General features: G+C 35.5%; 1 protein-coding gene across 1 annotated transcript in view; it reads left to right on the top strand.

Moving 5' to 3' along the window:
• Positions 1-262: 262 nt before the first annotated feature.
• Positions 263-14,857, top strand: part of DYNC2H1 (dynein cytoplasmic 2 heavy chain 1) — a 384,617-nt gene continuing 370,022 nt past the window's right edge. The window contains 11 exon segments of the mRNA XM_017850085.1: positions 263-600; positions 4,748-4,918; positions 5,309-5,444; positions 6,373-6,491; positions 7,771-7,915; positions 8,670-8,902; positions 11,478-11,612; positions 11,720-11,833; positions 11,954-12,065; positions 12,399-12,523; positions 13,878-14,053. Coding sequence (XP_017705574.1) covers positions 406-600; positions 4,748-4,918; positions 5,309-5,444; positions 6,373-6,491; positions 7,771-7,915; positions 8,670-8,902; positions 11,478-11,612; positions 11,720-11,833; positions 11,954-12,065; positions 12,399-12,523; positions 13,878-14,053 — 1,661 coding nt within the window. The 5' untranslated portion in view covers positions 263-405.

Raw genomic sequence — 14,857 nt, 5'->3', positions numbered from 1 at the left:
ATGTAGATCACCCTGCTGTACTTGAAGGCTAGATGTCTTTCTTCTGACTATGCGTGATAAGAAATCAGTAAGAAGAATAAAAGGCATGTTTGAGAGCCAACACAAACTTGTACGAACCCCTTAAAATCGATGACCGCAGGGAGCCGCTGAGGAGCTCCGAGGCGGTCGATCGCCTCCGCGAGCTTTGCGTGCGCCTGCCCCGGGAAGGCAACGCCCACCGCGCGCCGCCAGCGACGCAGCCGTAGCGCTCCGTCGCCATAGCGACTACCCCTGGCAACAGCGAAGCTCTGCAGTCTCGCGGTCGGACTAGGGGTTTGAGCCAAGCTCCTCTCTTCCCTTCACTTCCCTCTGGACTGGTGTCTTCTTCCTTCCCCCACCCCCAACTTCCCTCCACTCCTTCCAATCATGGCGAACGGGACTGCGGACGTTCGGAAGCTCTTCATCTTCACTACTACCCAGAATTACTTCGGGCTGATGTCTGAACTCTGGGATCAGCCACTGTTGTGCAACTGTCTTGAAATCAACAACTTCTTGGATGACGGTAACCAGATGCTCCTCCGGGTGCAGCGATCCGACGCCGGAATCTCCTTTTCCAACACGGTACGGTTCCTTGCACTCCTGCCTGACCCCTGACCACTCTTCAAGTTCCCAGGCCCAGCCAGAGGGATGTCGGGTCACACTCTAGCTTTACCAACCGGATCCTTTTCAGGAACGCAAGGCTGTCTCCACTTCTCCTGCATTATTGGCTTAGCTGCTTTGGCCTCGTGCTTAAGCATATAGTTTCCAAGCTTTGCTGCCTACCTGACCAAAGCAGATTTCCCTTCCACACATCTGAATAGAAGCAATTAGATTGTATTTTATTTTAAATTTTTATACGGAGTCTTACTCTGTCGCTTAGGCTGGTGTAGTGGCGCGATCTCTGCTCACTGCATCCTCCGCCTCCTGGGTTCAAGCGATTCTCGTGCCTCAGCCTCCCAAGTAGCAGGCGCGCACCACCACGCCTGGCTAATTTTTGTGTTTTCAGTGGAGACGGGGGTTTTACCACGTTGGCCAGGCTGGTCTCCATCTCCTGACCTCAAGTGATCCGCCCTCCTCGGCCTCCCAAAGTGCTGGGATTACAAGCACCAGCCACCGCGCCCGGCCTATATTCTACTTTTTAAGAAAGACTACAGATACGTTATAACTAAAAGAAAACATTTACTTAGTTATTTTATTTTTTCTCTCTCCCCTTTTGAGGTTTTTTTGAGGCAAATTCTAGTCTTTTTTGGATCAGCCTCTGATTTTAACATTGCCCAAGGGAAAGATTAGTTAGGAATTTAAATTTTTGCGAAATGATATATTTCAAAATAAAGTTTGAATTCTTTATTGGTGTACAACATGTGATATACTGGTTTATTAATTACACTGCACCCTCCACTGGCAGGATTGCTTAAAAAATGGGTTGCATTTGCAATCAGGGCATATATATATAAACCTAAAAGAAAAACACAGAAGAAAATTGCCTGACACAGTAAAGGGGACTCAGTAAACAGATTTAAGTTAATAAAGCAAAGACATATTTTCAACCTCTTCCTCTTGCGTTCACCCTTATCCCTAGGTCTAGCAGAGTTTTCGACACTGAGCAAAAGCATTCAGTGCCTTTTTTTTTTTTTAAGATGGAGTTTCGCTCTTAATGCCCAGAGTGGAGTGCAATGGTGCAATCTCCGCTCACTGCAACCTCTGCCTCCCGGGTTCAAGCGATTCTCCTGCCTCAGCCATCCGAGTAGCTGGGATTATAGGGCATGTACCACCACACCCGGCTAATTTTTTGTATTTAGTAGAAACTGGGTTTCACCATGTAGGTCAGGCTGGTTTTGAACTCCTGACCTCAGGTGATCCACCCACCTTGGCCTCCCAAAGTGCTGGGATTACAGGCGTGTGCCACCGCGCCTGGCTTCAGGGCATTTTAATGGGATGATTGAATCATTCACCCCATTCACTATCTTTATTCTTAGGTTTAATTCGATTGTATTTAATACACATTTACTTTGAACTCAATATATGGAAGGCACTTTGCCAGGCTTGATGGGTTTACAAAGATATAAAAAGGATGGATAATCATAGCTAACATTTATTTTCACTTTAGACTCTGTCAAGCACTGTTCTAAGTACTTTATATGTATTCGTTCATTTAATATCCATAACAACACTGTAAGATAGGAACTATTCTTATTTTATGGCTGAGGAAAGTAAGGGACAAAAGTTACAACCTAAATGTTAACTTTTCTTTTGCTCCAATAGGTAGTGTAATTCAGGGTAGAGCCCCCTGCTTTCTGCTTTTCCTAGACTCACTCTAGTGGCTTAGGATGACATATACTCAGCAAATGATAAAATCAGGACACACTGTTGTAAATCCACTGAAGGTTCAGATAGAATGCAGTAGAAAAGATGGAAAGGGGTTTGGATTTGTGAAAGTGTATCTTAGCTTGGGTATTTGAAAGTTGAAGTTAGAACTTTTTTTTTTTTTTTTTTTTTTTTTTAAGTTAAAGCTATTACTAGTAAAGCCCAACGATGTATCTGTTATTTTAGTTGTACACATCACTACAGGTTTTAGTCATTTTGAAAATATTTTGTTATGTCTTCAGTTGTACTTTAGATGTCTGATAGTTAGCATGGTTCAATAAGTTAATAAGTCAGCAAATATTTATTGACTACCTACTAGTACTGGGGACAAAACCATGAGCACAGAGTCCATATCTTAAAGGAGTAACATTGGAATGGACAAAGGTAGGCTAAACGCATGCTACAGATATATGTAACATCATTTTGGGTATTGATAAGTGCCGTTAAGATAAAAATAACGTTATAGTAGTGATGGAGTGGGGTGGGGAACTACAGATATATATAGGGTGGGAGATAATACGTCTCTGGATTAGTTATCTTTGAAGTGAGATTTGAATGATGAGTTGCAGGCAGACATAATCTGGGGGAAGGGTTTTCTAAGCTAAAGAAACTGTAAGTACCAAGGCCCTGAGCTGGGTTTTAACTTAGTTTCGAGGGACAAGAAGAAAAAACCCAGAGTGGTGGCTGAAGTTTATGGTATGAAGGAACGTTGTGGTAGATGAGAAGGGAGAATAAGGCATAGGCTGATCATTTAGGACCTTGTACACCATTTAAATTGAAATAGGCAGTTATTGGTAATCTTAAGAAAGAGATAGCTGTGATCTGGTTTATGCTTTAGGACAGAGGTTCGCAAACTTTTTCTGTAATGGGCCAGATAATATTGCAGGCAACAAGGGCTCCATTGCAGCTACAACTTGGCCTTTGAGTGTGAAAGCAGACATATAATCAACTTTGTAATAATACATGTAATTGAATGGGAATGGCTATGTTCTAACAAAACTTTATGGACACTGATGTGGATTTTCATATACTTTTTGTGTGTCGTGAAATATTATAAATGTTTGAGCAGTAACAGAAAGTTTCAGCTTCTTTCCAGCAGCCAAAAATGTAATTTTTTGGATAGAAAAAAGTGGCGTGAGACCCATAGCTGTTCTTCATACACAGCAGTGACCTTGTTTGAAAGCTTTTTAATTCGTAGACTTCTTTTCCTGAAAAAATAAATGAGAATAACTGAAAATGTGTGTAAAATGCAAAAACTTCCTTTGACTAGTATACTTCTCAGCTAATGAACTAATTACTGTGAACTGACCTATTTTAAACAAGGTTGCTGTAATGAATTCCAATTGAGTTCATCTGTTTCTGATTTAAAATAATCTAGCTATGTGACAATTTAACAAAAAAGTTTTATGCTCTGAACTCTTTAAGGAAAAATTTTCAGTTAAGATAAAGTTAATTCTAGGAGATAGACAACTTAAATTCATTTTTGTAGTTTTGAGTGCCTGTATACTTTTAAAAGCACCTTTTAAAATGCTTTTTCTAGGTAACGGGGTAATTAACATTTAGTTATAGACTTTCTGGGTTACTAGAGAAATACACTATTCATTGTGCACCTGGAGCATACAGCTTTCATCTGTACTATTACTGATTCTGGCTGGAATGGAATCTGGCTGGAATGGAATCTGACTGCGGGAATGCGAGATAGTTAGCAGTCAGATAATGCTACTATTATTGTTTGTGATGTTTATAAATAACTTATCAAAGTGACGTCTATGGACTCTAATGGGTAAGCTGGGGAAGAAATTTTCTATTTTTTAATTTTTTTATTTTTATTTTATTTTTTATTTTCTTTTGGAGACGGAGAGTCTCGCTCTGTCGCCCCAGGCTGCGCAGTTGCAGTGGCCGGAATCTCAGGCTCCACTGCAAGCTCGCCGGCGGCCTCCCGGGTTTTACGCCCATTTCTCCTGCCTCAGCCTCCCGAGTAGCTGGGACTACAGGCCGCCCGCAGCCTCGCCCGGCTAGTTTTTTTATATTTTTTTAGTAGGAGACGGAGGTGTTCACCGGTGTTAGCCAGCGGTGGTTCGATCTGCGTGACCTCGTGATGCCGCCCGTCTCGGCCTCCAAAGTGCGGGATTACAGGCCTTGAGCCACCGCGCCGGCCCCCCGGAAGAAATTTTTAAATTGAAGCTATTCTTAAGGAGAGAAGAGATTAAATTGGCTTTTCACTATATTTATTTTTAAAGTAACTATTTTTTTAAAGTAACTATTTTTTTCCAAGAAGTGTAATTATAGTGATACAACTTTGTATACCTTTTTTTCAACTATTAAATTTTATGACAATAACATTAAAAATCATTTGTCACTTTAGATTGAGTTTGGTGACACCAAAGATAAAGTGCTGGTGTTTTTCAAGCTGCGACCTGAAGTAATTACCGATGAGAATCTACATGATAACATTCTTGTTTCATCTATGTTAGAGTCACCTATTAGTTCCCTTTACCAAGCAGTACGGCAAGTATTCGCACCAATGTTGTTAAAGGTGAGAAAAGTAGCTGTCATTTTTTTTTTAACTGAGGTATTTGGAGAAATGTTTTCATATAAACATAAATATCTATTTTTACTGTTAATGTTATTAGTGTTTCAATTTTAATTAAAATTTCTTAACTTTTTTAAAACTTAAATTTTAATGTAAGTTGTGGTAAAAAATAGAGAAATTGGAGAAAAGTATAAAATGCAATCCACATCAACTCTTAACATTTCTACATTAGATGCTTTTATAGTTTTAACTGTTGAGAGGACTTTTATTCTTCGTATGAAGTGAAGGTAGTGGCAGGCTTTAAGAAAATGGGTTTTGTACAGTGTTTTGGGAAGCCAATTTGATTAGCAAAATTTTGATCAATCTTGGTTGCTCTTGTCTGTTTTTATTTAGGATCAGGAATGGAGCAGAAATTTTGATCCCAAACTTCAGAATCTTTTGAGTGAACTAGAAGCTGGGTTGGGTATAGTTCTACGAAGATCAGACACTAACTTAACAAAATTGAAATTTAAGGAAGATGACACACGAGGTATATCACCATAGCTTAATAAAAGAAAGTACAAAATGATTGTCTCATTAGTACATTAGTAAATGAACATATTTCTTTATAGATTTCTTCAAATACTTTAGGAATTTCTCTAAGCTTTGGTTTAAAAAAATGAGTAGATTTATGTGGATGTGGAGAAGAGGAAAATATAATTGTTAATAATGTGCAATCTAGCTTGAGCCTCCAGAGTAGCTAGAATTACACGTGCATACCACTATTCACTGGCTAATTTATTTTAGTTCTTGTAGAGATGGGGTCTTGGTCTGTTGCCCAGGCTGGTGTCAAACTGCTGGCCTCAAGGGATCCTCACTACTAGGCCTCCCAAAGTGCCAAGACAGTAGTTATGTTCTATAAAGTCACTGTAACCACTGAGTTAGTGCATATTGAACCTTTGTTCCTAGGAGCAGTACAGGGTTAGATTCCTTTGAGCCCCTGGTCACAACATCTCATCAACTGATCAATACATAACCTTATTTTTTTTAATTTTCTGTTTAAAGACACTTTAATTCATATATATTGTTGATTCATTAACATTGACTTCATGGCTAACAGCACTGTAACTCATGCCTGAATGAAGCTTAACTAACGTGTATTTTTTCTGTGAGGCACATTACAACCTTCATGTGATTTGGAACGCTAGACAGCAATTTAGCACTTTTTTAGGGGGCCATTTTAAACTGAATCACTAACAAAAAGCACACAGATCTGAAAAATGTGGCACTAAGTAGACTGCAGGAAGGACACTTGTTTATAGTATAAAATAGGAAACCATAAGGAAGTGTCACCTGTTTGACCTCAGCTAGGAGCATATGTGTTAGATGACTCAAATATTTTGCTGCTGTGCTGTTTTGTATTCATTTTTTTTCTCTGATATTCTATACCATTTTTTTTCTCCTCTTGACTTTTACAGGTATCCTTACACCAAGTGATGAATTCCAGTTTTGGATAGAACAAGCTCACCGTGGAAATAAACAGATTAGTAAAGAAAGAGCCAATTATTTTAAAGAATTATTTGAAACAATTGCAAGAGTATGTGATTCATACATAGTTATATATTGGGCTTCTTATAAAAGTACTTTAGGATTCAATTTTTACAGTCTCTCCTCTGTTTTGAAATCTACTTGATGATTGTGAACAAAATAGATTATATGTAGAAAAGTTTAAGTTGTATATGTAAAATGAATTGAGAAATCCAAAACTTAGTTAATTCTAATCTCCATAAAATCTTTTTCTCAATAACGAAATTACGCCTGGGCATGGTGGCTCCCACCTGTAATCCCAGCACTTTGGGAAGCTGAGGTGGGCAGATCACTTGAGGTCAGGAGTTCGAGACCAGCCTGGCCAACACAGTGAAATCCCGTCTCTACTAAAAATACAAAAATTAGCCGGGAGTAGTGGTGAGCGCCTGTAATCCCAGCTACTCGGGAGGCTGAGGCAGGATAATCGCCTGAACCTGGGAGGTAGAGGTTGCAGTGAGTGGAGATTGTGCCATTGCACTCCAACCTGGGCGACAGCGTGAGACGCCATCTCAAAAAAAAAACCCAAAAGCAATAAAACCCCAAAATTACTTTTCTGCAGGTACATAGTGAAAAACAAATATAACAGGTTTATCCATGTACAGGTAATATGTTCTTTTGAATGGGTGTTCACTTTGTTCAAATTAGCATTTTGAAGTAATCTGAAATATAAAAAATCTTAGTTTTATGCTTATTTAATTGATTATTCGTTTATGTGTCTACATTGAAATTGAGCAACTATTTTAAGTATGAACATAAAAAGTCTATTCTTTTCAAAACAAATATATATTAATTTTCTACTCCTTTCCACTATTATTTCAATAATATTTTAATAGAGTGTTTTAAATGGTTTTAAGCTTTTTTGGGTAACAGTGATGAAAATAGCATGATAAATCTTGACTGTGGTTGTGTGATTAAACATAATATTGTGAATTAATAATGAATGGATAAAGACATGTGAACTACAGTGGGTAGTGCATATGTAGAGTTGAGATCACCTTTATTGGGTAACTTTTAAAAAATCAAAATGTAAAGAAAATTAGGCCAATTGTGTAAATGAATGAGTAGACTTTTTACAATTTTTATAGTTTGTCTTTTCATGACATTTATGTTTGAGGGGAAATTATAGGGTATTTGCATATGGAAGTAGTTATCAGCCATTAGAAAAAGGAGGAGAAAATATATGGCAAATGTTAGACTTGTGGCAGTTGAAAAGGCCTGGGAACATTTTGATTATATTACCCGAGGTACAAATATAATTATGTTTAAAAATTAGTGCATTTTTGTTCTAGGAGTTTTATAACTTGGACAGTCTATCCTTATTAGAAGTTGTCGACTTGGTGGAGACTACTCAGGATGTTGTAGATGATGTGTGGAGACAAACAGAACATGATCATTATCCTGAGTCACGAATGTTGCATCTCTTAGACATCATAGGTACTAGTAAAAAAACGAACTTTTGGAATTTTGAAAACCTGTCTTATTTTGTTTTCTTTTTGTCATTTAAGTCCTTACTTAAAATGCTCCTTTATGTAATACTGTAATTGAGAGTAAGTCTTAAAGCAAATCACGTAGAATTATTTAAATAGATATTTGTATATAGTTGGGTAGTATAAATCATATGTGTCAAATTATTTGAATCATTAATATAACAAAATTTACATAGATTTTTAGTATCTATGCATATATTTAGGCTATTTTGAAATAAACTGAAAATAAAGTATATAGGCTTATTTGTTAATATTAAATATTTTGACCTCGAAAATACCCTTGCCATTATTTTCATAAGGAAATATCAGATAAGTACATAAAGTTATATGTACAAATATATTTATTGCAGCATTGTTTGTGGTAAGCAGAAGTAAATAGCAATTAAGGATTGTTTACATAATGCAGTATCCATACAGTAGGCTCTGCAGCTTTGAGGAAATTGTATATATATTTCTATACTTAAAAGGTGTAATGGTATATTGAAAATTAGAAGATGCAAAAATGCAAAGCAATATGTGTGTGTGATTTTAAAAATATTTGTGACTGAGAGTGGTAGTCTAAGGGTGTGCATGTGATATTTCATAGATCCTTAGTTTGTTAATTTGTATATTTTTAAAATATTGTCATAAGCATGTATTTTATAATTATTCTATAAAAATACATTTATTTTCATTAAACTCTTTGCTTTACGTTTTATTAGGTGGTTCATTTGGAAGGTTTGTTCAGAAAAAGTTGGGAACTTTGAACCTATGGGAAGATCCTTATTATCTTGTGAAAGAAAGTCTGAAAGCTGGTATTTCAATTTGTGAACAGTGGGTGATAGTCTGTAATCATCTAACAGGTCAGGTGTGGCAGCGCTATATTCCTCATCCATGGAAAAATGAAAAATATTTTCCAGAAACACTTGACAAACTTGGCAAACGCCTTGAAGAGGTATCAATTTGATTATCTAGATCTTTGTCTTTAAATGTAAAGTATGTCTACACTTGTTTGTAAATGTATTTTATAATCAATAAGCCCTATACATCTGCTGGAAATTAGTTTTGTGAGAGAACAGGAATTAAAGTTCTTGTTGGGGCCAATTTCCACATCCTTTCTTTTTATTTGGTGTGAGACTGGTCAACTTGATAGTTGTGAGCTTATATTTTGTTCTTTATTGTAAAAAGATAATCAGCCCACTTGACCATGTATGGAAGCTTTCAGGGCATCTTTTGGCTATTGCAATTGTTTTAAGTTGGGACAACTTTTTAAGTGGTATTCAGTGGAAATATTTGAAACAATTGCTTAATTTACACAAGTTATGAGTTTCAGTAAAGAACATATATTTAGCTTACAGGGACAGGCAAAATGAGATTACTTAGAGATTGCAAAACTGACCATTCCTGCCTTGCTTAGAAGAACTATAGTTCTTTATTGGAGACTTTTTTAAAACAAACAAACAAACAACTTTTAAAGATGAAATATTTCAAACGTATTAAAAAGTAAAACAGTATAATGACTGTCCATGTATCCACCATTCAATTTTAATAGTCATTGACATTATTCAGTTCTTGTCTCATCTTTGTTTTTCCCTGCCTTTCCCCTAATCTTTTTTTTTTACTGGAATATTTTTAAAGCAGAGATATTATATACTTCCACCCTTAAAACATAAGCACAATGCCATTATCACAGCCAACAAAATGACAATAATTTCTTAATATGTTTTCATATCTAGCCAGCATGTATTTATCCTGATTTTCTCAGAAATTTGTAAATAGTTGGTTTACTTGAATGAGGTTGCAAACAAGGTGCACCGATTGTATTTGGTTGGTAGGTCTCCTGAGACATTTTTAATTTAAAAGTTTCCCCCTTTTTATGCCATATAGCATTTCTCACCTTGCTATATCAGGACGTATGTGGTATCAGGTTTTCCCATTTTTCGTGATGTGAAGTTTGATCTGTGAGGGTTCAGGTATGATCAGTCTGATGAATTCATTATAATGCTTTCCAACTTTTAAAAAATGCTTTTAGCAGTCATTAATCATGAAGAGTTACAAAATGGTAATTTTCTAATTCTGGTGTTCTTTCTGCTTTTATTAGTCATGACTTTTCTATAAGAAGAATTTTTTCTTCAACTTTTTAGTTACTTTGAAATATAGTTTGCATAGAAACAGCAGTATAGATAATTGCTTATTTCTTTTGATCACTTTTTAGAACAATGAACATTAAGTAGATTAGCGTCATAGTAAGTTCCATCGGTAACCAATGAAATGTTTTTTGATAGTGTCATTATGAACCCATTAATTTTTTTATTTTGTGTGTTTCAGTCCATTCTAGTTATTATTATTATTATTATACTCAAATTGTTCAGTTTTTGGGCAGAGAGTGCCCCTTCAAGTTGCCTCTTATGCCATTTTGACATGACTTCAGTGTTTCTTTCTATTTTTTTTGAGATGGAGTCTTGCTATGTTGCCCAGGTTAGAGTGCAGTGAGGTGATCTTGGCTCACTGCAACCTCTGCCTCCCAGGATCAAGCAGTTCTCCTGCCTCAGCCTCCGGAGTAGCTAGGACTACAGGTGCATGCCAGCACACCTGGCTAATTTTTGTATTTTTAGTAGAGATGGAGTTTCGCCATGTTGGCCAGACTGGTCTTGAACTCCTGACCTCAGGTCATCCGCCCACCTCGGCCTCTCAAAGTGCTGTGATTATAGGCATGAGCCACCGCACCTGACCAACTTCAGTATTTCTTTGATAGCTTTCAAGCCCCCAAAAGTGTTCCAGTCCAGCCCATGTTGTACATTTTATATCTCATACCTGGAATTAGTAATTTTTTTCAAGGAGCCTGATTCTTTTTTGGGGATATTTAACAACAATCTGTAGGGGAAGTGCTGTTACTTAGTTATCAATGCTGTTAGGCATTCTCAGTAGACAAAACTGCAAATAGGTAAATTTTAGCAAGAGAAAATAAATCATGAGTTTATACTAAGATTTACAACTCAAATAGAAGGAATTGTTTTCACTTAACCTTTTGATTACCTTTTGATTGTTGGGAAATTTTAGCTCAAAATACAGTATGTGTTTCCTAGCTGTTTGTAAATAAGAAAAAATAGGGCTGTTAACATGTCATTTCATTATTAGAAGTGCAATTTAATGCAGAATAATGAAACTCAGAAGTTATTACTATATTAAGGGTAGGCTCTAAAAATTTACTTAAATGAGCTGTAAATATAGTTTAAACAGTTTTTTAAACTGTTAAACTTTAAACATAGTTTAAAATATTTAGGTCTTATATATATTCATGAGATTTGAGCACACTTATTAATGTTAGTGTGATGAAACAGTTATGTTTTTGAGCATCACTTTGTTGTTGTCACGTGTCAGTTCTCTGGATTAGAGTTTCAGTTTTATTTTATTTTTTTCTTAGTGAACCTAATTTAAAGAAATTCTTGCCCAATATATCTAGATTTTAGATCTATTTATGCAAATGGTTTGATTTAAATAAATTCTGTGTTTATAATACTTCGTTTTAGGTCTTGTCTGTTAGAACAATTCATGAGAAGCTTCTTTATTTTTTACCTGCCAGTGAAGAGAAAATCATATGCCTCACTCGAGTATTTGAACCTTTTACTGGCCTGAATCCTGTGCAATATAATCCATATACTGAGGTTGTATATATATTTGTTTATGTCTATATAGTTTCCTGAATATGTTGTTCTTTTTAAAGACAGATTTAAAAAATACTAAAGTCTAACAATGTTGTTAATGTGTGTAGCCCTTGTGGAAAGCTGCAGTGTCTCAATATGAAAAGATTATTGCACCCGCAGAACAAAAAATAGCAGGAAAATTGAAAAGTTGTATTTCAGAAATTCAAGACAGTCCACAGCAGGTAAAACATTGAGATATTTCACTTTTAATATTTCTCTTAAGCTATTTAGGAGATATATATATATATATTTACTGAGTTGATCTGTTAGGATGAACGTATACTTATTTTATTTTATATTAGCTTCTTCAAGCATTCTTGAAATATAAAGAGTTGGTAAAGCGTCCAACTATAAGCAAAGAATTGATGTTAGAAAGAGAAACTTTACTGGCAAGACTTGTGGACTCAATTAAAGGTAAAAGTTTATAAGATTATAGTGTTTGCTTAAGAGAACAATTTTGTATATTACTTTTTTCTTTGTTGCATACCATTTAGGATTAAAGATACATTTTTCTGACATTTTCATGTGGAAGATTAATTTACTTATTCTGTTATAAATGACAGTTTTTTTGCATTAACAAGTTATTATCTTCTCTGTTTCATTTGATACATGGTACAATCCTTGGGGGTAAGGACCAACTCATTATTTTTCTATCTATAGCATTTGACGTAGTGCTTGGTACATGGAAGTTATTTAGGAAATCTTTGCTAATTCTTTGTAATCATTTATTTGATTTAAATTTCATAGATTTTCGATCAGACTTTGAGAATCGGTGCCGAGGAATTCCTGGTGATGCATCTGGACCACTTTCTGGCAAAAATCTTTCAGAAGTTGTCAACAATATAGTTTGGGTTCGCCAGTTGGAATTGAAGGTATTTATTTTAATAAAAAGATGAAGAGTACTAATTATAAAATCTGCTAAATTAAGGCATGTTGAAGGTACTCTAGAGTTGTAGTAAATATATTCTCTGTTTTCCTTGGCACAGCCATCTAATTTTCATACAAAATGCCGAACACTGAACAAGTATGCAGAGAAGTTTTAATGGTTCTATTCCTTCTTTCTGTTGAGATAGTACATCATTTATTCCAACTGCAGTTGTTCCAGAGAAATACCTGTATTCAGGAGGAAAACATCCTTTACACTGAGTAAAAAAAAGAAAAATCATTATTTACAAAAATGAGCTGGATGTGGTAGTGTACGTCTGTAGTCCCAGCTACTCAGGAGACTGAGGTGGGAGGATCACCTTAGCCTGGGATATTGAGGCTGCAGTGAGCCATAATTGTGCCACAGCACTCCATGGTGGATGACAGAAAGAGATGCTATCTCAAAAACAAAGTTATTGTAAAATTTTAGTAGTTGCAAAGTCTTACGTGCAAGTATGTTTATGTAACTAAATCACTTTAGGTTGAAAGGAAGTTAAAGGAAAGGTAAAAGGTATGGTCTAAGGTAGATTTATAGATTTAAACAATTTATAGATTTATAGACAACAATTTATAGATTTAAACAATTATGATTTTAATACTATTGAAATTGACCTAAGACTCTTATGGACTTACTAACTAGTATGTGGTCCAGTGTCTTGCATTAGACTTGTACAATAAATGTTAATTGATTATAGTCTGTGAGTAAGAGCAAGACCTCATGGAATATTACAAAAGACAGCATATTCGACATTTCTGCTTATTCAGGTTTGTATTTTTGATGTTTTATTTTCTGATATATTCTGCCTAATGATTCTGTCAGTCAGTTTTCCAGGGTGCTGTAATGTTCTCTGTAAACTTGTGGAGGAAAGGCATTTATGTGTCTTAATTGACATTCCCATTGGCCTAATTACCATTTGAGCTGTTAATCGGAGCATGTTGCTAAGGGCTGAAATTATTACTGAACATGTTTAGGAGTGATGCTGAAGTTCCCAGAGTTTCCTCTGAAAAATCACTGGGGCACAGATATTTTGAGGGCTGACTTTCCCTTTACCCTCCATTTTATTCTTGGAGTTATGCCTTGCGTGGGTTATCCTCTTGTGTTTGCTATTCTGCGGCTGTGTAATTCAGAAGCAAAGTAGGGGTTGATATTTTTATATTCTTTGGTAAATCTTCTATTTCACTATTTGTAGATGAAAAGGGAAATAATTTCTGAATCACAAATCAGAGAAGGGGACTCCTTACTTTATGCTAATTTTTTGGAATTTAAATAATGCACACATCTTTGTAATCTGACTTTTTAAGGTCGATGATACTATCAAGATTGCAGAGGCTCTTTTATCTGACTTGTCAGGATTTCGATGTTTCCATCGAAATGCCGAAGATCTCTTAGACCAGCTTAAACTATATGAACAAGAACAGTTTGATGATTGGTCCAGGGATATTCAGTCAGGTTTATCTGATTCCAGATCTGGTTTGTGGTAAGTATAGATACATTAAACTGTAAAATCCAAAACCATATGTTATTAATTCAAATACCCAGATGGAATTAATTATCTTTTTCCTTTTTCCAAACTTGCTACTCCTCTTCGATTTTTTTTTTTTTCTTTTGGTTTTGATCATCAACTTTTAATTCATTATGGCTGGAAACTTTGATGATTTAGTTAACTGCCTCCCTCTTGTTTCTCTTGTCTGTTCCCCAGAATTAGGGATTCCCATTTTAGAATTAGCCCTTCCCTCATGCTTTTTTGTTATTGGTATTTATATATGTTTTCTACCTTTTTACATTAATATTATACACACACACATACACTTTAAACAATGTTGCAGTTTTGTAAAATTGTATTATTTTTAAACTCCTTGAGACAGGGAGTATTTCTTCATGGTGCCCCATGTAATAAGGCTTTGGTAAATATTTATTGAGTTATAGTGAATGTATTAATGAGTTAACCTTATTAATTCTAATGGGAATTTAAAATAGATAGTTTAAAAACGTCAGTTTCTTTGTACCTCAGGTCCACTGTCTCCAGCATATTATTGTGGTTATTTTTAGAAACTCGTCATGTCTTTTAAAAGTAACTTTGTCCATAAATGAAGTTTTCATTTTCCCTATACTGCTACAAAGGATAATTAGGCCAAAAATAGTACCTCTTAAATTGAATAATTCTTTTAAAATCTAGAATTCTGGCTCTGGAGAAAAAACAGAGGAAACTGAAGGGTGTTAGGGCATAATGATTATAATTTTATGCCATTTAGTTCTTTCTCCTTCTAGTTTGAGCCTAAAA

Source organism: Rhinopithecus bieti, unplaced genomic scaffold (genome assembly GCF_001698545.2).
Source record: "Rhinopithecus bieti isolate Rb0 unplaced genomic scaffold, ASM169854v2 scaffold_33302, whole genome shotgun sequence".
Lineage (NCBI taxonomy): Eukaryota > Metazoa > Chordata > Mammalia > Primates > Cercopithecidae > Rhinopithecus > Rhinopithecus bieti.
This window is presented reverse-complemented; position numbering and strand designations above follow the sequence as displayed.